The following is a 24,682-nucleotide window of genomic DNA, read 5'->3' as shown; positions in this document are numbered from 1 at the left end:
AAAATAGCCACAGAGAGTTGAAATGACCTTGCGAGACTTCAACTCTCAGCAGCCATTTTGAATCAGCGCCAAGGATCAGCAACAGGAAGGATACATGCAGGGCAGTGCTCCGGGCAGGAAAGAGGGGGCAGTAGTAAGAGGAGGGGTTGACAGGGAGGGGGGGCGACGGGGAATGTGACAGGGGGAGGGGAAAATGTGACAGGGGCAGAGCGAGGGTGTGACGGGGCAGGACGGGGTTTGTGGTGGGGGCAGGGTATGTGTCCTCATTTTTGGGGGACAAAATGTGGTAACCCTAAGGCTACCTAAACCACCATTAGGATTCTCTTCCATCGAGTTGTTCATCCCCATGCAGAAGTAACAGTAGACGCTGGTGGTTTGGCTCATCTCCACCCAAAAGCTGTAGTCTTGTCTGCTGTAGTGAGGATTTTACAAGAGATGATGGAAAAGCTGATAGGTAGGAGAGAGGGAATCACAGCTCAAAGGGAGCCTGTGTCCAGCAGAGATCGCAAAGCCCAGCGGAGGAGGATGGGCTTCAAGGCACTAACCTCTGCAAAAGTCCCCTTAAATGCCTCTCCTCCCCTTTATTGCAACATCAACAACGCTTGGGTGGCATTCACTGCATACAGCCACATCTTCTGTGATTCTTGGGGACAAGAAATCCAAGGAAGAGATAGCATCCATTTGTAACGCACAGCAGTCCAGTCCATAGTGTGGGTTTTGGCCCTCGAGGAGAGAGGTTGTCCACCTCTGTTATAGAAGGAGGAGGAATGTGTCTTTTTATTGGTTTTTTTCCCCTAATGCTATGTTTCATTTGATTTTGTTACATTTTTGGAGAGTAATTTTGCCCCCCCCCCCTCCAAACAGACTAGGAGTAGCCTAGTGGCTAGTGCAGTGGACTTTGATCCTGGGGAGCTGCGTTTGATTCCCACTGCAGCTCCTTGAGACTCTGGGCAAGTTACTTAACCCTCCATTGCCCCTGGTACAAATAAGTACCTGAATATACTATATAGGGGCTCATTTTCAAAGCACTTAGCCTCCCAAAGTTCCATAGAAACCTATGAAACTTAGCCTCCCAAAGTGCTTTGAAAATATGCCTCTATGTAAACCGCTTTGAGTGTAGTTGCAAAAAAAACCACAGAAAGGCAGTATATGAAGTCCCATTTCCCTTTTGTAGGGGTCTGTCCAATTTCCATTGAGTTGGAAATAATAAAAAGAATTAAAATATAAATAAATATATATATATATATATATATATACTAGTAAAACATGCCCGTTTCTAGAGGAAATGAAACGGGCGCTAGCAAGGTTTTCCTCCCAAACCCCCCCCTCCCTACCCACCCCTTCAGCGTTGTGAAGCCACTGACCGCCATTGCTCCGCACCTCGTCAACGCAGCCACCTTCATCCACTGATGCCATTGCTCCGCCCTCAATCTTTGATGCCATTGCTCCGCCCTCGACATCATCACGTTTGATGCGAGGGCAGGGCCCAGACACTGTGATTTCGGTGGCTTCACCACCACGAACCCTTCGAACCCGAAGGAAGTGCCCGCAGCAAGTGACACTGACATCAGTGTCCTCAGAACGTTGAGGGTGAGTTTTATTTTATAGGATGGATGGAGATATATATATATATATATATATATATATATATATATATATATATATATATTCTGACATTATTGCTGTGGTTTTGGGTATTTTTGGTGCATTTCAATACAGCTCTCTCGAGAGTTTTTTGTTTTTTTTTAATGTGTTTGCTGTTAGCTGTCTTTATCTGCTCTGCTAAGCTTGTGAATTTTGTGATTTGTTTACTGTTTGATTTCCGAACTAACTGCTATTGGCTATTTCTAATTTGATATCTGCTAAATCCAAGTACTAGTTTAAAACTGCTTATTAGCTATTTCCTTTTGATATCTGTAAATCAGAGAACCGGGTTTAAAAAAACTGCTTTAAAGTTGTATTAGATCAGTTTGCTCAGACAAATGGTGACAGAACCCATGAGGGAGGGAGCGACGCTGGATCTGGTGCTCACAAATGGGGATAGCGTGCCAAATATCCAACTGGGTGCCCACCTGGGCAGCAGTGACCATCAAATGGTTTGGTTTAATATTACAGCTAAAGTGGAGAGCGGCCACTCAAAACTCAAAGTTCTGAATTTCAAGCATGCTGACTTAGTGAAATGGGGGAATACCTGAGGAAGGAGATGATGGGCTGAGAGGAAACATGAGAAGTGGAAGGACAGTGGTCCAGGCTGAAAGAAGCTATAAATAGGGCCACGAACCTTTATGTAAGGAAAGTAAATAAAAGCAAGAGAAAAAGGAAACCGATATGGTTCTCCAAGCAAGTGGCTGAGAAAATACAGGCTAAAGAGTTGGCGTTCTAGAAATACAAAAAAACTCAAGAAAAGGAACACGAGGAGGAATACCGGATGAAACTGAAAGAAGCCAAGAGAGAGATACGTCTGGCGAAAGCGCAAGCGGAAGAACAAAAATGGCTAGAAATGTAAGAAGGGGTGACAAAATTTTCTTAAGGTATATTAGTGAAAGGAAAATGACTAAAAAGGGAATTGTGAGACTAAAAGATACTGCGAACCGCTATGTGGATAATGATGAAGAAAAAGCAAATTTGCTAAATAGATACTTTTGCTCTGTTTGCACAGAAGAAAATCCTGGAGAAGGGCCGCGATGGACTGCAAAAAGTATAAATGAGATTGAAGTGGATAGAGCACCCTTTACAGAACAAAGTGTGTATGAACAACTTGAAAAGCTAAAGGTGGACAAAGCCATGGGACCAGATGGGATCCACCCCAGGATATTGAGAGACCTCAGAGAGGTTCTGGCAGGTCCTCTTAAAGGTTTGTTTAATATATCCTTGCAGACGGGAGAGGTTCCGAGGGATTGGAGAACGGCAGAGGTGGTCCCCTCTTCACAAAAGTGTTGATAGGGGGGTGTGCGGTTTCGCCACTGTTGTTTGCACTATCAATTGAGCCACTAGCCAGGATGGTTAGACGCCATCAAGAGGTACGGGGAGTGGTCAGAGGTAGACGTGAGCACAAGATCATGCTGTTTGCAGACGATATCTTACTAACCCTTACACACCCAAGACAATCACTGGAGCGGGCGATGGAGCTCATGGACCACTATGGGCGCATGTCAGGCTTTAAAATTAATGCAAACAAGTCAGAAATCTTAAACCTCACGACGCCTCCAAGCGAGGTAGAACAAATACAGAGGGCTCACCCATTCGTTTGGGCAGAGAAATCCATCAGATATTTGGGAATCCAAATTACTAATCAGGTAGAAACAATGTTTCAAGCAAACTATCCCAGAAAGATAAAGGAGTTGTTTGAAGAGTTAGACAGATGGGAAGGTCTAAACATATCATGGATGGGCAGAGTCCATGCAATAAAAATGATGATACTCCCCAAACTACTATACCTGTTCTTGGCCCTTCCAATACCAATTCCCCGCTCGTTTTTCCAACAATTAAATAGGAAAATGTTTGCGTACATTTGGCGGAAGAGGCCGCCCAGGGTGCGCAGGTCGGTGATGTTCCAACTCCCGGCCATGGGAGGCATGGGTGTACCAAATTTCTATCTATATTATCAGGCTGCACAGTTGAGGATTCTAGCGGAATGGTACCCTGAAAATAATAAGAAATGGTTACACTGGGAGAGAGCATGGCTAGGAACCCGATACTTAGGAGCTATACTATGGGCCCCGGGGAAGGACCTCTGGGCAGCTATTAGACGGGCTCCGGTGGGGATAGGTCATCTCTTACACACCTGGTACCACATCCGAGCGCAGACATTCCCAGACAGGAAATATTTCCTACAAATGGCTATCTGTGGAGCTCCAGGATTCCCACTGGGAAAATCAGAGAGTGTGTATCAAAGGTGGGCTAAGCAGGGACTCCATAAAATAGATCAGATATGGGATAAGGGGACAATAAGGGAATTCCAGGATCTACAGGTGGAGTATGGATTGGAGGAGAAGGATCTGGTATACTATCATTGTTTGAGAAATTATATACACAGACGAGCAAGGGAAGAACTAGAGTTGGCTGAAACAGTGCTCGAGAGAGCGATCAGGGGGGGAGGGGGCAGGGGCGGTGTGACTAGGCTTTATAGGGCCCTGCTGCTGCTCTCAACTCCCCAGGAATATTATGTGAGGAGATGGGAGTCGGTGCTCCAAATTAGCTGTACGGATGAGAGCTGGAGGAGTGTATATAGATATTTGTTAAAGCCATCTATAGCACAACCCCTAATTGAAAATGGGTATAAGATACTGTACTGGTGGTACTACACGCCGGACAAACTCCAGAGAATTTACACACACATGTCTGCAGACTGTTGGAGAGGCTGTGGGATAAGAGGGACGTTTATGCATATTTGGTGGGAATGTCCAAAAGTCAAGGTGTATTGGGCACAGGTGCTGGAGATGGTTCATACAATGGTTAAGGTGACATACCCTAGTCAGGCAGGATATTGCTTATTACACCTTCGGCCCTCGAAAGTCAGGATACACTGGCATAAATTAGCGATCCAGTGTTTTGTAGCAGCTAAAATTATGCTAGCGAAGGCCTGGAAGCAGGTCGAAACACCAAGCATGCAGCTGGTGGCACGTAAATTAGATTATATATACCAGATGTCTAAGTTGACAGCAATTAGAAAAGGCCATGTTAATTTGTTTCAGAAGATATGGCTCCCATACGAACAGAAGAGAGAAATGCTTTTGTCACCACCATAGTGCGGGAGGGGATGGGGGGGGGGGGGGGAAGGTTGCTTTATCTGTAACTGTTTTGAATTGTATGTGAAAGCTTATGTCTGAGACTTGGCAAATGTTTTTTTTGTTGAAATTGAAAAAGCAATAAAAATATTTGGAAAAAAAAAAAAACAAAAAAAAAAACAAAAGTGTTGATAGGGAAGAAGCTGGAAACTACAGGCCGGTAAGCCTCACTTCAGTTATTGGAAAAGTAATGGAAGCGATGCTGAAGGACAGGATAGTGAATTTCCTGGAAGCCAATAACTTGCAAGATCCGAGACAACATGGTTTTACCAAAGGGAAATCGTGCCAAACGAATCTCATTGAATTCTTTGATTGGGTGACAGGAGAATTGAATCAGGGACGAGCTATGGACGTAATCTACTTAGATTTCAGCAAAGCTTTTGACACGGTTCCCCACAGGAGGCTCTTAAATAAACTGGATGGGCTGAAGATAGGACCCGAAGTGGTGAACTGGATTAGGAACTGGTTGACGGACAGACACCAGAGGGTGGTGGTGAATGGAATTCGCTCGGAGGAGGGAAAGGTGAGTAGTGGAGTGCCTCAGGGATCAGTGCTGGGGCCGATTCTGTTCAATATATTTGTGAGTGACATTGCCGAAGGGTTAGAAGGTAAAGTTTGCCTATTTGCGGATGATACTAAGATCTGTAACAGAGTGGACACCCGGAAGGGAATGGAAAACATGAAAAAGGATCTGAGGAAGCTAGAAGAATGGTCTAAGGTTTGGCAATTAAAATTCAATGCGAAGAAATGCAAAGTGATGCACTTAGGGAATAGAAATCCTCGGGAGACATATGTGTTAGGCAGGAAGAGTCTGATAGGAACGGACGGGGAAAGGGATCTTGGGGTGATAGTATCTGAGGATCTGAAGGCGACGAAACAGTGTGACAAGGCGGTGGCCGTAGCTAGAAGGTTGTTAGGCTGTATAGAGAGAGGTGTGACCAGCAGAAGAAAGGGGGTGTTGATGCCCCTGTATAAGTCGTTGGTGAGGCCCCACCTAGAGTATTGTGTTCAGTTTTGGAGGCCGTATCTTGCGAAGGATGTAAAAAGAATAGAAGAGGTGCAAAGAAAAGCTATGAGAATGGTAAGGGATTTGCGTTACAAGATGTATAAGGAGAGACTTGATGACCTGAACATTTATACTCTGGAAGAAAGGAGAAACAGGGGTGATATGATACAGATGTTCAAATATTTGAAAGGTATTAATCCGCAAACGAACCTTTTCCGGAGATGCGAAAGAGGCAAAACGAGAGGACATGAAATGAGATTGAAGGGGGGCAGACTCAAGAAAAATGTCAGGAAGTATTTTTTCACGGAGAGAGTAGTGGATGCTTGGAATGCCCTCCCGCGGGAGGTGGTGGAAATGAAAACGGTAACAGAATTCAAGCACGCGTGGGATAAACATAAAGGAATCCTGTTCAGAAGGAATGGATCCTATGGAGCTTAGCCGAGATTGGGTGGCAGAGCTGGTGGTGGGGATAGTGCTGGGCAGACTTATACAGTCTGTGCCAGAGCCGGTGGTGGGAGGAGGGGCTGGTGGTTGGGAGGCGGGGATAGTGCTGGGCAGACTTATACGATCTGTGCCAGAGCCGGTGGTTGGGAGGCGGGGATAGTGCTGGGCAGACTTACACGGTCTGTGCCCTGAAAAGGACAGGTACAAATCAAGGTAAGGTATACACAAAAAGTAGCACATATGAGTTTATCTTTTTGGGCAGACTGGATGGACCATGCCGGTCTTTTTCTGCCGTCATCTACTATGTTACTATATATATATATATATATATATATATATATATATATATAATTGTGTTTCATAATGCTGCACGTAAATATTAGAGGCACATTATAGTCTATCAAGAAGCAGTCTATTTGGAGGAGTTGAAGATATATGCTGATTTCTATAACAGTGTAGGATTAATATTGGACATTTTTCTTTTCTTTAAACATTAAAAAAAAAATCAATTTTACAAACATTTCTCCATAAGGTGAAATCCCCAGAATGCATGTTCTGAAGGATTCTTCTTTTTTCCAAGGAACAGAAGATTTAGACAAAAAAAAATGTGTGGTATTTATTGGCATTCATACAGATTCTGTAACTCAGTACATGTATGGTGTACTAACAATGAGTAGAGCAGGATAATTATCAGGACAGGAAGATTTCCATGTGGATCTTTGAAACATGTCTCACTGCTACGGTGACTGTTCACTATGCCACTGCCATAAAGCAGGTTGTCAATAGAAGTGTACTCAGCCTCGCGTCACCAACAGCAGTGCATGAGACTGGCAAAGAATGCAGTATCAAGAAAATGCATCCACAAGGCAATGAAAGCAGTTCAAGCAGCCTGGCCTGTTCTTCTTAAAGCATCCTAGCTCTGCTGAACACAGCAAAAAGGCTAATGAAAATTATAATATGGCATTTTATCTAGGGACCAGGTCAGGCAATGTCCAATACAAAAAGAGTCAAACCACACACATATATACATATATATTTAACACAAAAATCAAAAGCCTTCCATAAAGTAACTGATATAATGAAACATTAAAATAAATAGAATGAAATGCATTTGCTCAGTACATAATTCCAGTTAAAACTGGATTAAATATCAGTTTATGTCAAATAAGGTGATTCTACACATTTAAGTCCACTAAAAAGTTACAATCAACATTTTGTTTAATCCTACAAACACAAAAGAAAGCTGGTACTTTGGTTCAGAAAATTTTAAGCAAGCACACAGTATCTGCTCTTCATAAGGCATCAGGAGGAGAATCGTAATGGCAAAGACAATGACGCAAAGAATAAAATTAAGTTAAATATTTCTGAAACAGGAGCTTTTTTTTGCCATCTAGTCCACTGCGACATTTGGCATACACGATCAGACAGGAGTCTACTGGAGCTTCATTGCTGAACAGAATTTTAACATTTCAAATAAATAAACTGAATTATGCTTTTAGGGGTCCATTCAATAAAAAGGTGCTAAAATTAGGTGCCAAAAATATGGGCACTCAGGTAGTATTCTATAATGGAACGTTTGAAGCACCGTTCTCTCTAAACTGAGCAGGAGTCCTCCAAAGGCATCGCTGTGCTTCAATATGGGTTATCAAACACTAGGAACAGGCAGGTTCCCTGGAGTCCTGTCTCTCACTCTTGAGAACATGATAGTGAAACAGCACCACACACTGGCAGGACTGTACATGGAGGACTCCCACTCAGCTTACAGGGAACAGTGGTTTGCACACCAAATCTGTTATAGAATACTAAGTACCCTGTTAACTGCCGGATTCTATAGATCACGCTTTTATTTCCACAAGGAAATCAAAGTGTATTCAATAACCATGTGTGTAAACTTAACTGGTTAACTAGCTAATTAGCGCTGTCAACTGGATGTTAACAAGCAATTATCTGCACTAATTGGCATTAAGATTTACACACACCTCGCTAAGCATATTCTGTAACGTGCTGCGCGTAAATTCTAAGTCACATAGTTGAAAAGGAGGTGTGGCCAAGAGCGGGGCATGGGCATTTCTAAAATGTACGCACATTGTTATAGAATATAACCACTTTGCGCCTAATTTAGGCAACAAGATTTACGCCGTACATTGCCACAACTAAATTTGGTTGCGTGGAAAGGCGCTTGGCATATTCTGTATACTGCGCGGAAATTTAAGCCTATTCTATAAAATATAGGTGTACTTTACAGAATACGCCTAGGCTATATTTTTTCTACGTGGAATTTTCAGGCGCCATATATAGAAAAAAGTGCAACCACTTATGCCATGTCTGAAGCAGTTGTGTGTGTAATTGCAGGTATTCTTAAAAAGTGCCTGCAAGAATAGTGGCAATGCTCATGCCCCTGCCAGGTAAATGCCCCCCTTTGCAGTTACATGCGAGAACACTTAGGCATCCAGTTACAGAATAGCACTTAAACGCACTTTCGCACCTGCCGCTTTGCTCTCATTTTGGCTCTTAAGTACTGTTATCTGCCATTTTCAAGCCTACAGTTAGGTGCTAGACTACCCCCTTACTGTGCATTCCCAATGTCTCCTTGGAAGCAGCGAGAACTGCTTGCCGTAATGCCAAGAAGTCACAACCACTTGAAATGAAGATATACTACTGAACAGCTGGAGGAAGCAAACTGAGAAAAAACCCCCAAGAGATTTACACAGGAGGAACAAGGTCATTTCAAAACTTTATACATAATGGGGTTAGATTTTCAAACGCTGAGGCACTTGTTGGGGTACAAGCTCCAGAAAGGATAGGCATAAACTGTAATGTATAAATGAGGCCCTTCTGAAGGGCAATGCCTGGAAACTTTCCAAGCACATTTCATTTTCAAAAATGTCCAAGTGCTGTAGGTATGCACTTAACAGATATGCCATCACTCTAAACCATTTAAGGGTCTGTGGGTACTTCTAGTTCCATTAACAACCCAATATTCAACCAGAACGCATGGGAGTTACCTTATGCTTGAAAACTGGCTTGGTGGTTTTTTTTTTTTTTTTGGGGGGGGGGAGGTATGGGTATCCTTTTTGTTATAGGGTGCTTTCTTGAACATTTAGTATCCTAGTAGTTATGGCAAAGTTTCAAATCCCACTTCTCCCGCTGACGATCCTTGTGACCTTGGGGAAGTCACTTCACCCTCCACCGTCTCAGGTACAAAACTTAATCTACTTACTCAGTCTCAGGGGTGGGCAACCCGTGGCCAGAGAGAAAATGGGACGTATACACAGAAAAAAACATCATGAACTCAACTTCTGATGATTCAAATACTGTACTCTGCAAGTATGTTACTTTTTTTAGTTATTTAATCACAGAAGGTCTGAGGAGCTCTGTGCATTTCTGGTTGCAACATTATGTAACATTGCAGCTCACTAGGGACAGTACTGGCATTCATGTGGCTTTCTGTGTATGCCCACACCTGCTCTATCTGAATTCTAGCAAGTCTTCATCTCCGGTTTGGAAAGTCAGACAACTGAATACAAGATCGTTTAAGTTAGATCATGCAATGTGCCATTTAAGTTAGTAACGATATTTATAAAGTCCTACTTAAATGGACAGGGTTGTCTGGATAGTGCTGAGTTAACTAATAACTTTTGGCCCTCTCCTCTCCTCTCCTACCCAGTGAAAAATTACGCTGTGAGCTATCCTGAAATTTGAAACCAAACGATTTACGTGCTTAACTCTTAAAGTTAGATGCACAAATTGTTTTGAATAATGACCTGTAACTTTTTACTAGTTCTGGTGGAAGAAGCGTTTGGTTTGCATCAGAGGATGATGCGACTTCAGACTACGTTCAGTGGCGTAGCTAGGTGGGGCGCCAGGGGAGCAGCCGCTCCCCCAAATGGAGTTCTACCAGCATCTGCACCTATTTTTTTCTGAACGTGTTGCATTGAAAATGTGCACCGGCGCCAATGGAAGTCCGCTCTCGCGCCACATTTGCTCCCCCTGCGCCGTCAACCTGGCTCGGCTTCTGACTACGTTCTGTGCTTTGTCTAAAGGTTTCTTTCTGCTGCATGCCAACATCAAATGCACACTATTACACTATAGCTAATCAGTATGAATTCTATACTAATTTTGTGACTTTATGCTTCTAGTTACTATTTCTAGTTCTCTGGCACTGTACCTGTACTGTGTTTGGCATGTGATGTAAGGATTCCCCTCTATCGCTGGGCTTCCTCCTTTTATAACTAGATTAATAAAACAACAAACCGCTAGGATGAGAAACTGTGGAATGCCTTGGCTTCCAAAATGTACACTACATGAGTTTTTTAACAGCAAGAACACCTCAGTGCTAAACCAAAGCATTTGCTTATCCAGAGGGATGCTAGCTCCCCGCCCCCCCCCCCCCCCCCAGGAAAGATTTATCCAACATCAATGCTCTGGCACTTCTGGGGGGACAGGGACTTTTTGTGATGTGATTTCATACAAGCACTGACCTTTTCTACCTTTTACAACCATTTTAAACATTTCTAGTCAGATGTCCAGTGCTTGAGTCATTTCCTCCCCTTCATTATTCAGAACACGTTAGAGGTAAACAAAGCTCTCTTATTCCCCTGATCTAGATTCTGGGGCTCCTTCTTTCTGTCTGTCAGTGAGTGCTACCGGTCTGCTTTTCTCTGCAATTCTCTTTTGGCATGTTCTTCTGTCCCAATTTCACATCTTCCTGGTCTTTTGCATGGCGGACTGCTTTGTTATTTCTCTGAGCCCAGCCCTCATCCTGCACAGCACTCTTTCAAGCCTCAGGTCACTATCAGTTAAATACAAAGTTGTCTTAAAAAAAATAAAAATAAAAAACCCTCAAGTTCATTTATTTGATTGGAACAAATGGTATTTTACCATCTAAAATCCAAAAGAAGATGCCAATTCTGTTGCAAGTCTAAAAGTAATGACTTTTATTCAGTGCTGTGGTAAACACGATGCCAACTATATCAGCTCCCTGCACGTCACCCTAACCGAAGGAGCATGTGTATTTTACTGCTCCAGGGCAAGCTTTTGGGTTTCAGGCAGTGGCGTAGCTACGTGGGGCCACGGGGGCCTGGGCCCCCGTAGATTTGGCCCTGGACCCCCCCGCCGACGACACTCTCAACCCCCCCCTCCCGCCGCCAACCCGCCGTCGCCTACCTTTGCTGGCGGGGGACCCCAACCCCCGCCAGCCGAGGTCCTCTTCTTGCGGCGCAAGGCTTCGTTCTGTTTCTGTGAGTCTGACGTCCTGCACGTACAACGAAACCTTGCGCCGGAAGAAGAGGACCTCGCTGGCTGATCTGCAAGGCTTTGTTCTGTTTCTGTGAGTCTGACGTGCAGGGACTCATAAGTTCAGCAACCGACTACATGCCGTTGGAGTCAATGTGTTACAGAATGGAGTCCAAAATCATTGAAAATGAAGCCCCAAGGCTGATGAGATGTCGTTTACCTCCATCCGCTCCAAGAACATTAGCACAATCATCTGAGCACGTTACTGCTGCAGAGAGGGGCTACGTCGAGAAAGCTACTTCATCAGAATGACCCTCTTAGCCATAATTTTTGAGCGACAGACAAACCCCCTCAAGCCTCAGGGTACAGGCGAAGCCAGCCGGGGGTGACAAAATAGGTGTAAGGGGTCAAAATGCCAGCCCACATGCCAAATCTGAGAAACCTGAGTCAAAAGTGTCTTCCAAAAAGTGACAACCTGAGGACAGGTCCAAAACATGTGTCCCAGCGTAACCCCAGATGTGCCACATTTTAAGCAGGATCTAGTGGTGAAAGGCCCATCATGGAGCCACATAATGTCAAAGGGCAAACTTGTACTGGAGTTCCCAACAAGAAGAGGTTGAGGATCAGCTTCGGAGAGACAGTACACGAGCTCTAAAATGAGCCGTAGATGGTGAAATAGAAAGATCTGCACTCCAAAGGGCAACTAGGCGAGCATAATTAAGTTCTGTCATAGTGTTTCTAAGCAGTTGACGGTGAAAAGAAAGAGGCACCTTTTGTTGTGCTGCCAGAGTATATGCAGTAGCATGCTTCTCTTGGACATCTTCTGCCAAATCCTACCAGGACAGGCTGTCAATATAATGTCATAGTTGAAAGTAGTGGAAAACGTCAGTAGCAGGTATTGAAAACTCTTACAGAAGGGCAGGGAATGATTTAATGCGCCCCTCCTCCGTCACCACATACTACAAATAATTAACTTCCCACAGACGCCATCTGTGAAAGGTAAGATGTTGTTGTCCTGGAGGAAAAGCTGGGTTAATACAAATGGCCAGAAAAGGGGAAACCTTTGGTGAGAAATGATGGTGATGTTTACAAACCCACAGCTTTAAGCTGTAGAGAAGATAGAATGGTTCAATACTGGGGGTATAGCGCCCTCTGCAGTATGAAAAAGAGATAAAATGAATTTCTGAAGTCAATTGTGTTTCAATTGCTGTGGCAGAAAAATCCTGCGTTGATCCAAACCAGTCATTAACACATCTCATGCCACTAGCAATCGTGAGGTGGCATAAGCTCAATAATCCAAGTCCCCCATATTCCACAGGAATTTGTAAAATGGACACTGAAAGGCGTGCCCTCCTTCCCTGCCAAAGAAGTTTTTGTAAGTAAAGGTTTAAGCATTTCTCATCAGAAAATTGTAGGTACAAAGGTAACATCTGAAAAACAAAGCCAACGAGGGACAATGAATATGTTATATAATGAAATACACCTCAGCAAAGTATGAGAGAACGCTCGCCACGCTTGTAACGTAGCACAGGTTTCTTTAAGCAAGCGAGAAACATTTACAGAATAAAGCTGGGACAGATCAGAGGGTATATAAACACCTAAGAATTTGAGGGCCCCCTCTACCCACACCAAGGGTAAATGCCCTGTCGAAGACAATCTCATATCAGGCAACACCGATAGCACATGAGATTTTTCTAAATCTAGTGAGAAACCAGAAGGCTATCCAAATTGCTGGAGTATTTGCAGTAAAGTAGGCAAAGATCCCTGTGGATCAGTCAACACCACAAGTAGATCATCTGCAAAAGCAAGGGCTTTAATATGGTGATCAAACATCACCACGCCAACACACGCAGAAGGTGTTCTCTCCACAGAAGAGCAATGAAGCAAAGAAAACAGTGGAAAACAAAAAAGTCCTCTCTCAAGTGGTGTCTTCTAAAACAAGGTCTTTATTGCAAACCAATTAAAACAACGACCCGACACGAATCAAACATCACCACCCATCGGGACCCCTTCCCAGCAGATTTCAGGACACGCAGCAGAGGCTCTAGAGAAAGTAGAAATAAGAGAGTAGAAAGAGGGCACCCCTGGCGCGTACCTCGAAAAAAGCAGAAAGGCAATGCCCCTACCCCACCGACAAATATGGAAGCAGTAGGTTCAGAATAAAGAATTTGAACCACTTGATAGAACCAACCCCCAAATCCCATTTGGTGCAAAACTTGAAATAAATATTTCCAGCCCACCCTGTCGAAAGCCTTCGCGGCATCTAGACTAACAACCAAGGAAGGCACATTCATATGCTGACAATGTGCTATAGCCAATAGTAAATGACGCAGGTTGCAGACAGACTGATGCTGGCGAACAAAGCCCACCTGCTCACTTCCCACCAAGCGAGGGAGGATCCCTGCCAAATGCTCCGCCAAGACTTAAAGATTTTAAGGTCTACATTAAGGAGCGAGATAGGGCGGTATGAGTCTGACAACTCTGCAGGCCTACCTGGTTTTGGGATCAATAATACTAAAGCAGAGTTGGCACGTAACGGAAATGTGCCTCGATCCACTACATCTACAAAATAATCTGACAGAGGGCCCAGAAACTGAGGGGGTAACATTTTATAAAACGCTCCTGAGAAACCATCTTGGCTGGGGCAGAGTGCAGCTTCAAAGACTTGACTGCTCCTTGCAGTTCTTTAGCAGAGAGGGAATCATTAAGGATCTGAAACTCCTGGGTAGTCAAATGTGGAGGGCCTGCCATTTCCAGATAAATTCATTAAGAGGAGGGATCAGGTGGGTCATTGGCCATGTAAAGCTGAGAGAAGCAGTTAGTAAAAATTCTAGCTATATCTGCACTTTTATTACAGATCTTGCCAAGGGAATCACATAACAAAAACAATTGCCCGAGGCATACTCCAGGATTTTACCACACGAGCGAGAAGGTGTCCTGGCTTGTTCCCAAAACGATGAAAACAAAACTTGCGGTACACCATGAACGAGTAATATACTCATGAAGAACAGAGTTCAGTGCCACCTCAGTGGCGTGTAATTGCTCTCGTGTGGCTTGGCAGGGTTGGTGAATGTGGGCCCTCTTAGCCTTTTTCAACTGGGCTTCCAGAAGAAGGACCCCCGCGGTCAACCGCTTATTGCGAGCATGTACATAAGCAATAATATCCCCACAGAGCACTGCTTTAGCTGTCGGCCAGAAAAGAAGGTTGATCCAAGTGAACCCCATTATACTGCACATAGCTTACCCATTTTTTATGCAAATAATTGCGAAAATCTAAGTCATGATAAAGGTAAAAGGGGAAACGCCAACCCAAAGAAGACTGATAGTATGCAGGTGCTTCAACCTCAATCCAGATAAACGCGTGGTCCGAGACCTCCTCTGGACCAATGACTGCAGAAATCACTGAAGAGAAAAGAAAGAGTTCTACCAAAATATAGTCCAGGTGAGAAAGATTACCATGCGCTCAGGAAAGACGTGTGAAGTCTCTCTCACCTGGATAAAGAGAACGTCATGCATCAATCAAATTAAGTGAGCACATAAAAGAGGGAAGGGCACAAGCTTGGGCTCCACCATGGTGAGAAAAGCAAAGGGCTGAGCAGTCATGGATAGGATTCGACACTAGGTTAAAATCTCCCAGAACCATCACCTTGAGTGAGTGACAGGAAAGGCAAAGTTGCACCAGTGAGTGGTAAAAGGTGGGGTCGTACTTGTTAGGGCCATATACTGCCAACACAAAGAACTCACGACTGTGGAGTCATAAATGTAGTAGAACATAACGTCCACCAGGGTCTCTAGATAAAATTTAAGCTCTACAGGGCAGGCCCTTCCGAATTAAAATTGCCACACCTCCCGGCTGACCCACTGAAGATGCAGAATAGACTTCACCCACCCAGGAGCATTTTAATTTTAAATGCTCATGCTCTGTAAGGTGTGTCTCCTGTAAACATGCAATATCTGCTTTATGCCATTTTCAGAACTGACAAGATCTTTGTGTGCTGCACAGGAGATGTAATCCCTCCCACATTCCATGTGATAAACCTAGCTGACAACCTAGTCATGAAACTGTAGGAGTATTTCCCTGTGTGTCTCACCTTGCGGGCCCTGGCCTGTATAATCCTATGACAGCAAAATGGAGGCTGTAAACTCTGACCCGCACATCTCTGTGTCAGCAAGAAACAGCTTTGCAGCTTGTGGAAAATTACAGCAGAAGCTCAACACCAAGGACATGCTGTGGGCAAACCAGGCCCCCTTATCTGCCTGAGAGGCTGGCTCCAGCAAGGCGGGTGAGAAACAGAAAATGCATACCAAAATGTAACAACTTGAAGGTCAAGAACAACAGACTGTTCTTGCCAGGCAGTGAGCCGAGAAAGATCCAGATTGGTTCCTGCAGCCACCGGACCAAGAGGTACTGGGAAGAGCGGGAACAAGAAAGGGTTAGTCAGAAACCTTGGAAGAAGGTGGAGGTGGAAAGAAGACCAGTGAGACCTAATAAGGTCCACCAACTGATGAACTGTGTATCTGGAGGAAAGTATCGTGGTTCAGCTGTACCTGCACTGAGTGACCTGTGCCCTCTTTGTCTGCTGCAGAGTTCTATTCCAGCTCTGACTAAGACTCGCTGCCATATCAGCTTGAGTCTGTGAGGTGTCCCGTGCATTCCCGGAAGACGACCCTGAGGTCAGCCTGGTGAGACACACGGTGATTCATTTCCTACTAGTCGGGGGCTAGTTAGTGGTATTTACCTAAGCAGAAGGCTGGTGCCGTCATACTTGTGATCAGGAGAAGCTGCTAATAACTGTACTACCTCATAACATAGTGTGACTTATCAGTGGTGTAATATTATCTGGTAACCAGTAAGAATTAGTGTTTAGTAGTGTGACGTATGAGTGTAATTTTTATCAGCCAGTAATTTTGTATTCAGCCAAAGCTTTGCAGAGTTCTATTTTGTATACCTTAGCTATATTTTCTTACCTGATATACCATAATAAATCTAATATATATATCAGCCTGCTTTCTAACGGAAGTATTTGGCTAGGTTCCAAGGTTCCCACCCCTAGACCTAGTACAGGATTATTTGCTTGCAGATAGTTCAGCTTGGGGAACCTGGAAACAGGTCATTTATTATCTGTGATTATCTTACAAAACCAACAAAATGAAACAGGAAAGCAGTTGTATAGTGACAATATAACCAGACCCGGGCGCCCAGCCTCACCCAGGCCTGGCTGAATCTAGAGTTAAGGGGAAAACACTTTGCCAACTGTAGTCTCCAAACAAACGCGTCATACAGCCCAAACTCAAAAATCTCCATTCTTTCACCAGTAGCATCACCATCAATCCAAAAGCAAGATTTCTCCCTTTGTTCTACCTTACTTCCCCAAACCGTCCTCCCCTCCCTGACACCCCCCCCCCCAAAAGATCCCAAAGGTTCTCCACCACATAAATGTAGTGGAAGAGGGAGTCACTATTAATATTTGAGGTCCCGCACCCAACCAACACATTTGTCTAGAAAATTACAACATGGAACGTGATCCCCGCAGCTGAAGAAACAGGGTCACTAAACACCTATAAATCAAACAAACAGGTGGTTACACTAAGCAAGGCAAGAAATCTATGCATAGACTAATCAGAGCATCAGCAATGAATAAAGAATTATGAGTGTATTCAAGTAGCTGAAGTAGCTGGGCTTTGTAGGTCTCTTAAACCACCTGAGGTGACTCAAAAGTGCGCCATTTGCCATGGTAGAAGATTTTGAGAAGTGCAGGATAGACGAGCATAAAGCAGATTCGAGCTTCATGGACTGCAGCACAAATAGGAGAAAACTGGCGTCTGCATTCCTGCAGTGCTGCTGAGTAGTCCTAAAAACCCTTCACCAGCACTCCATCGTAGGTCAGTATACCTCTCTTGACGAAAGACCCACAAGATTTCCACTTTTTGGATGGAATTGTGAACTTTAATGACGACTACCCAGGATTGATTGCCTCCATCTTGCTTCCGACCTATTCTGTGTGCCCACTCCAGGCAAAGAGGGCACATACTATCTGCCAGAGCAAACTCTGTTTTCAGCCATCTCTCCAAAAGAGCGGGCAAGACACGGGTCAGGCACAGTCTCAGGTATTCCAACGATCCGGAGGTTATCCCTCCTGGATCGATTCTCCAATTCATCAATCTTTTCCACTAGCTCGTAAAGGTGCTTCTGCAGTGTAGCTAACGTAGCGGATGTATCAGTCCTCACATCCTCCATCACAGATACCTGCTGTTACAATTCACCAGTGCGGCAGGTGGTATCTGCTAAAAGAGATTCAACATTGGCCTAGACGCAGTTCTACTGCTTGCTCCACCACTTCCGTGATTTGAGTTAGCTGTGCAGTGGTGAAGATCGCCAGGGTAACATTTGCCAGCTGCACCATTTTGTTTTCACTGCCACCACGTGTCTTTTCCGAATCCTTTTGGGTTGATTTTTCAGTCATAACGACATCCAGACAAGTCATGAAGTTATCCATACACCAGTGATCCAGGAAGCTAAAACTGGCTAAATTTGTACAGTCACAGCAGAGAAATGTGTAGATAGGTAGCGGGAACCTCAGAGAGGATCAAAAACGCATCTGTTCTCCTCAACACTCATTTTTAAACCACATCACTTTATAATTAAGGAATGTAGTGCAGTTACTCGGCAAGGCCAGGAAATATCTGCTGGTTAAAAATCTCAATAAAGAGTTAAAAGTCACAATGGCTGGACATGTGTAATAAAGCATTAATCACTGTTGATCCTGTTTGGTAAAGATATATCCTATGGGCAGACTGAAGAGGAGCCCTAAGCCTAATTCTTAATGACATTTGCACTGACAAGAAATGTAAACTTTTCAAAGTCCACTTGATTCCTAAAACCTACCCGTTTCAAGCAGGGGTGTAGCCAGACTTTGGCGGGAGGGGGGTCCAGAGCCCGAGGTGAGGGGACAAATTTTAGCCCCCCCCCGGTGCTGCCGCCATTGCCGACACCCCCCGCCACCGCCAGCACCACCACCAACTTTGAACCCCCCCCCCGTCGACTACCCGCCCACCATCACAGTCGCCATCCCTTACCCCCCGCCAGCCGAAGTCTTCTTCCTTCGTTTTGTTTCCGAGTCTGACGTCCTGCACATAAAACCTGCAGGACGTCAGACTCAGAAAAAGAACGAAGCCTCTGTTTCTGTGAGTCTGACGTCCTACACGTTGTATGTGCAAGACGTCAGACTCATAATCAAAACGAAGGAAGACGACTTCGGCTGATGGGAGTTGGGGTCCTCCGCCAGCAAAGGTAGCAGACGGCGATGGCGGGTTGGCAGCGGGAGGGGGGGTTGAGGGTCGTCGGCAGGGGGATCCAGGGCCAAATCTACGGGGGCCCAGGCCCCATAGTAGCTACGCCCCTGGTTTCAAGTAATGTGAAAAGGCACTGTAAGTATTACTTGCAGGTTGGATCTCTTTGAACAGAAATACCGGCCAAGCAGTCTGCCTCACTACATCAAATTTCTGAGCAGGGGTCTGAATGAGCTAGCCACTCTGAGACGGCAGATGGAGACAGTACTATGCTACTGATCTTTCTGGCCCCGAAGCGAAGATACATACCTGTAGCAGGTATTCTCCGAGGACGGCAGGCTGATTGATCTCACATGTGGGTCGACGTCTGCGTCGGCCCAGGAATCGGACGGCTATTTTGCAAACAAAATATAAAAAAACCTTTCCAGTCTTCTGGCGTGCGCGCAGCGCAGCCGTCTTCCCACCCGTCGTATGAGCGTTCCCGCTCAGTTTAATCAAAAAGCAAATAAACAACAACTCCAAAGGGGAGGTGGGTGGGTTTGTGAGAACAATCAGCCTGCTGTCCTCGGAGAATACCTGCTACAGGTATGTATCTTCGCTTTCTCCGTGGACAAGCAGGCTGCTGGTACTCACATTTTATTTATTTTTTTTTATTTTTGTTACATTTGTACCCCGCGCTTTCCCACTCATGGCAGGCTCAATGCGGCTTACATATTGTATACAGGTACTTATTTGTACCTGGGGCAATACTTAATACTTGACTTGCCCAGAGGTACCCTAGCAACCAGGCTCACTCAAAACAATGAACATTGGCCAATTGGGCCTCGCAACGGTGAGGACATAACAGAGATTGACCTGAAACCATAAACTAACTGAGAGTGCAGCCTGGAACAGAACAAAAATGGGTCTAGGGGGGTGGAGTTGAATTCTAAACCCCGAACAGATTCTGCAGCACCGACTGCCCAAACCGACTGTCGCGTCGGGTATCCTGCTGAAGGCAGTAGTGAGATGTGAATGTGTGGACAGATGACCACGTTGCAGCCTTGCAAATCTCCTCAATGGAGGCTGACTTTAAGTGAGCCACTGACGCTGCCATGGCTCTAACATTATGAGCCATGACATGGCCCTCCAGAGTCAGCCCAGCTTGGGCATAAGTGAAGGATATGCAATCTGCCAGCCAGTTGGAGACTGTGCGTTTTCCGATGGCGACTCCCCTCCTGTTGGGATCAAAAAAGACAAACAACTGGGCGTACTATCTACAGGGCTTCGTCCGCACCACGTAAAAGGCCAATGCTCTCCTGCAGTCCAAGGTGTGCAAACTGCTTTCGCCAGGGCGGGTATGAGGACGGGGAAAGAATGTTGGCAAGACAATTGACTGGTTCAGATGGAACTCTGACACCACTTTTGGCAGGAACTTAGGGTGCGTGCGGAGGACTACTCTGTTGTGATAAAACTTGATATAAGGTGCATGCACTACCAAGGCCTGAAGCTCACTGACTCTACGAGCTGAAGTAACAGCCACCAAGAAAATGACCTTCCAGGTCAAGTACTTCAGATGGCAGGAATTCAGTGGCTCAAAAGGAGCTCTCATCAGCTGGGTGAGAATGACGTTGAGATCCCATGACACCATAGGAGGTTTGACAGGGGGCTTTGACAAAAGCAAACCTCTCATGAAGCGAACAACTAAAGGCTGTCCAGAGATAGGCTTACTCTCTACACGACGATGATAAGCACTAATCGCACTGAGGTGAACTCTTACGGAGTTGGTCTTGAGACCAGACTCTTGACAAGTGTAGAAGATATTCAAGCAGGGTCTGTGTAAGACAAGAATGAGATTGAGGGTGTATCCTAACCGGACAATTTGAAGAACCAATCAGTCGGAGGTTATGCCACCTTTGGGGAAAAAACATTAACCTCCCCCCATCCGGCAAGTCGTCCGATACGGACACATTTACTGAGGCTATGCTGAACTGGAGCCAAAAGCCTGTCCCTTGCTTTTGCTGGAGAGCCGCAGTGGCCTTAGGCGCACACTGTTGATGAGAACGAGCACGCTGGGACTGAGCCTGGGCAGGCTGCCGAGAAGCAGGAGTGTACCTAGGCTTGCATAGGAATAGGGAGCACTCCTCTTCCCTTCAAAAAACCTCCTAGATGAGGAGGTAGTAGCAGAAGACGCCCGGCGGGAGAGAGAATCCATAGCATCATTGTGCTTCTTGACCTGGTCAAATAGATCCTCTACTTTCTCACCAAAAAGGTTATCCCCCTGGCAAGGAACATCCACCATCCGCTGCTGGACTGATTGATCCAGGTCAGAGACATGCAGCCATGAGAGTCTGCGCATCACTATACCTTGGGCAGCGATCCTGGATGCTACATCAGAAGTGTCGAACATACCCCTGGCCAAGAATTTTCGACATGCCTTCTGCTGCCTCACCACCTGGCGAAAAGGCTTGGCCTGCTCCAGAGGGAGTGCATCAACCAAGCTGAACAGTTGTCTCACCGAGTTCCGCAAGTGGATGCTTGTGAAGAGCTGGTAAGATTGAATTTTGGCGACGAGCATAGCAGCCTGATAGGCCTTCCTCCCAAAAGAGTCCAAGGTTCTAGTTTCTCTGCCTGGGGGCACAGAGGCATAATCCCTAGTACTCTTGGCTCTCTTGAGGGCGGAGTCCACCCCCATGGAATTGTGGGGTAACTGAGACCTCATCAATCCAGGTTCACCGTGGATCTGATACTAGGATTCAGTTTTCTTCAGGATCACAGGGCCAGACAGAGGGAACTACCAGTTCTGCACAAGGGCTTCCTTCAGTACCTTATGTAGAGGAGCTGTCACAGCCTCTCTAGGTGGAGAAGGATAATCCAGGACCTCGAGTATCTCAGCCCTGGGCTCATCCTCAACCTCCATAGGGAAAGGAATAGTCGTACCCATTTTCCGGACAAAAGATGTAAAGGACAGACTCTCCGGTGGAGATAGTCTCCTTTCTGGTGGAGGGGAAGGATCAGAAGGAATCCCAAAGGACTCGTCAGAAGAAAAGTACTTGGGGTCTCCCTCTGACTCCCACGAATACTCCTCTTCAGTATCAAATAAGACCTCCCTAAGGGCACTCTGAGACTGAGCCTGCCTCGATGCCGAGGAACGATGTCCTCGATGGCGATGTCGAGAAGTTGATGCCCGCCTAGACTGCGGTGAAGCTTCCTCCATCGACATCGAAGGAAAGTCAACCCGGGTGGTAGCTGACGTTGATGCCGCAGGCGGCACCGAGGCCGGGGACCTCTCCGCAGGAGAAGGGCCAGATGCCGCTGCAGGCTGGCAACACGGAAGGCACAAACACCCCCGACACCGAAGCAGACTGGCGCAGCAATCCCTCCAGAAGCTCTGGAAGCAGGGCCCGGATGTGCTCGTTGAGAGCCGCCATTGGAAAAGGCTGCGGGTTCGGTGGAACTGGCGGTGTCAGAATCTATGGAGGCTCTGGAGCAGGCATCGGGCTGCTAGGAGAATGACTCATCGGCACCTCCTGTATCGAGGGGGAGCAATCCTCTCGGCGCCGACGCTTCTCGGGTGCCGACTCTCTCGACGCCCCAGAGCTCCCGGTACTGTGCGTCAAAGGAGAACGATGACGGTACTTCTTCGCCTTCGCTCGACCTCTGCTCCCAACATCAATGCTCCTGTCAATGTCGACCTCGGTGTCGATGTCGACCTCAGTACTGATGTCGAAGGACCGGACCGAGCCCCAAACAGCTTTCGAAGGGCACAAAAAGGGAGAAAGCCGGCTGCGTCGAAAAAGAAAGTAAACTTAAAAATAGGCAAAAAAACCGAAAAGAAACGACGGGCAATAAAATTTAGTTTTGTTTTTTTGTTTTTTTTAAAGAAAATGACAAAAAGTGAAAAGAAAAACACAAAAGTTGCCAGATTCTAGTTCCTGGGCCCAAAAAAAACGAGAAGAGGAAAACAGCCTGTTACCTCGCCGCGGACAAAAAAAGAACTAAAGGGGCACGCTCGCGCAACGGGTGGGAAGTTGTCCACGCATGCGCGGCACGCGCGCAAGAAGACTCTGGCAAAATTTTTATATATTTTTTGCTTGAAAATATTGCCGACGTGGACGTTGACCCACATGTGAGAACAAGCAGCCTGCTTGTCCTCGGAGAATCTAGGAAACATCCGGCCCCCTCCTTTTTAGTGATATGGAATGTATGATTACAGAAAAGCTAACGGTACATTTCCATCCAATTAAATGACCATTGTTTCTCTCAGGCACTTTCAAAGCTAGAATAAATTAAATCCTTTACAAGAGGTTAAAGTTCTTTTTTTTTTTTTTTTTTACTATTCATTTGCAGCTGTTCTGCATTCCCAGAAGAATATGTAGATACAGAATTCAGTCTTTATAACTTGAAAGCTTGGTTGTCCTAATTCCCTAGAACCAGACCATATTCAAAGCAAGGACAACGCTCAGGCTCAGATGTTGTGTATTTATAGCACTTGCTCCTTCTGAAAATGGGCCTGTAGCAATACACTACAGTACTTCCACATCCTTGTCTGTATGATCCTACATTGATCTGGTCCCCTTTACCTCCCCTGCTGTGGCTGCCCTTATTACAATACTGGAAGGTTTATGTTTCCATTACAGGCAAACTGCTTTTCAGCATGCCAGAGGTAACCTGAAAAAAAATCCCACTTCTTTTCTCAATCGAGCTGCTGAAATTTAAGCATTATGTCATTAGAGCACACAATCAAAATAAAGCTTTTAAAACCACCACAATCTAACAGTGCATCACTTAGTGCATATGGAAATTCATTTCCCAACTCCGGTATGACTTGGAGGCTTCATACCACGGTGTCCTGTTCAGCACCATAATCCCCCATGAGCAGCGAGTGCTTATCTGGCTCAGTGAGAGTAATGCTGTTGTGTGACCTTTTATCGGAGAGCAGGGAGTTTATCGAGGCCTGGCTGTAATTGATGAGGCGATCCAGTAAGCTGAGTTTTGGGGAGCTCCTTACTGTTTCACTAATACCAATATGCACACTGATTTCGGAAGGAGTCTTCTGTCTCATCTGGCCGCGGGCACGAAGTTCTAATGCTTCACGTGTTGGCTTCTTGTAACTAGAATAAAAAAATGCCCTTTTTAGCTTGGAGTAACAATATGACAAGATGCCAAATCTCATTTTAGATTTAAAAAAAATGCAAAGCAATCCTAAACATTTTCAGCAGTTCACGAGTAGAACCATCTCTACTTGAATTTTTCATAAAATGAGCTCATAAAAACAATCAATGATTACTAGAGAATGGGTAGAAATGAGCAAACGTGATGGGGTCTTCTCTTGAGCGCCAGTCCACTTTCAAGGTATCCACAATGAATATACGCAAGATAAATTTGCATGCAAATTTATTTAAGACATATTCATATTTATTGTGTGTATCCAGGAAACCTGACTGGCTGGGTGCGTTCCCAGGACTGGGTGACAAGCCCTGCTCTAGAGGAATAGCCTGATTTTTGCACTGTACCGTAATGACAAGATCTAAGATATTCTTATACATAAAAGAATTATTTCACATAGAAAGCTGAAATGGGAACTAAGATGTCCAGATTGGGACGTTTAGACTTCCTTCGGTATTTTACAAAAGGCTTTTCCAAACACACAGCCTTTTGTAAAATACCACAATGACGTGCAGGAAGGAGTGTACATATATTAGTCAGTATGTCCAGCAGAAGCGTCAGTTTTAAAAAGCTGCACATGCAGAATAAACAGCACTCTGTTCTCCACGGGTTTCCACGTCTGCAGTTCCTTAAAACTGCTACTCTCTACTGCATTATGTTTATGTTTGTTACATTTGTATCCTGCGCTTTCCCACTCATGGCAGGCTCAATGCGGCTTACATGGGGCAATGGAGGGTTAAGTGACTTGCCCAGAGTCACAAGGAGCTGCCTG

General features: G+C 45.3%; 1 protein-coding gene across 3 annotated transcripts in view; it reads right to left on the bottom strand.

Moving 5' to 3' along the window:
* Positions 1-23,076: 23,076 nt before the first annotated feature.
* Positions 23,077-24,682, bottom strand: part of ATP7A (ATPase copper transporting alpha) — a 179,282-nt gene continuing 177,676 nt past the window's right edge. For all 3 annotated transcript variants that reach the window (XM_030210064.1, XM_030210065.1, XM_030210066.1), the window contains exon 23: positions 23,077-23,855. In XM_030210064.1, the coding sequence (XP_030065924.1) occupies positions 23,579-23,855 (277 nt within the window). In that variant the 3' untranslated portion in view covers positions 23,077-23,578. The remainder of the gene's footprint in view (positions 23,856-24,682) is intronic.

The sequence above is a fragment of the Microcaecilia unicolor genome, chromosome 7 (genome assembly GCF_901765095.1).
Source record: "Microcaecilia unicolor chromosome 7, aMicUni1.1, whole genome shotgun sequence".
NCBI classification, from domain to species: Eukaryota; Metazoa; Chordata; class Amphibia; order Gymnophiona; family Siphonopidae; genus Microcaecilia; species Microcaecilia unicolor.
Note: the sequence above shows the minus strand (reverse complement) of the source record. Positions and strands in the feature narration are given on the sequence as shown.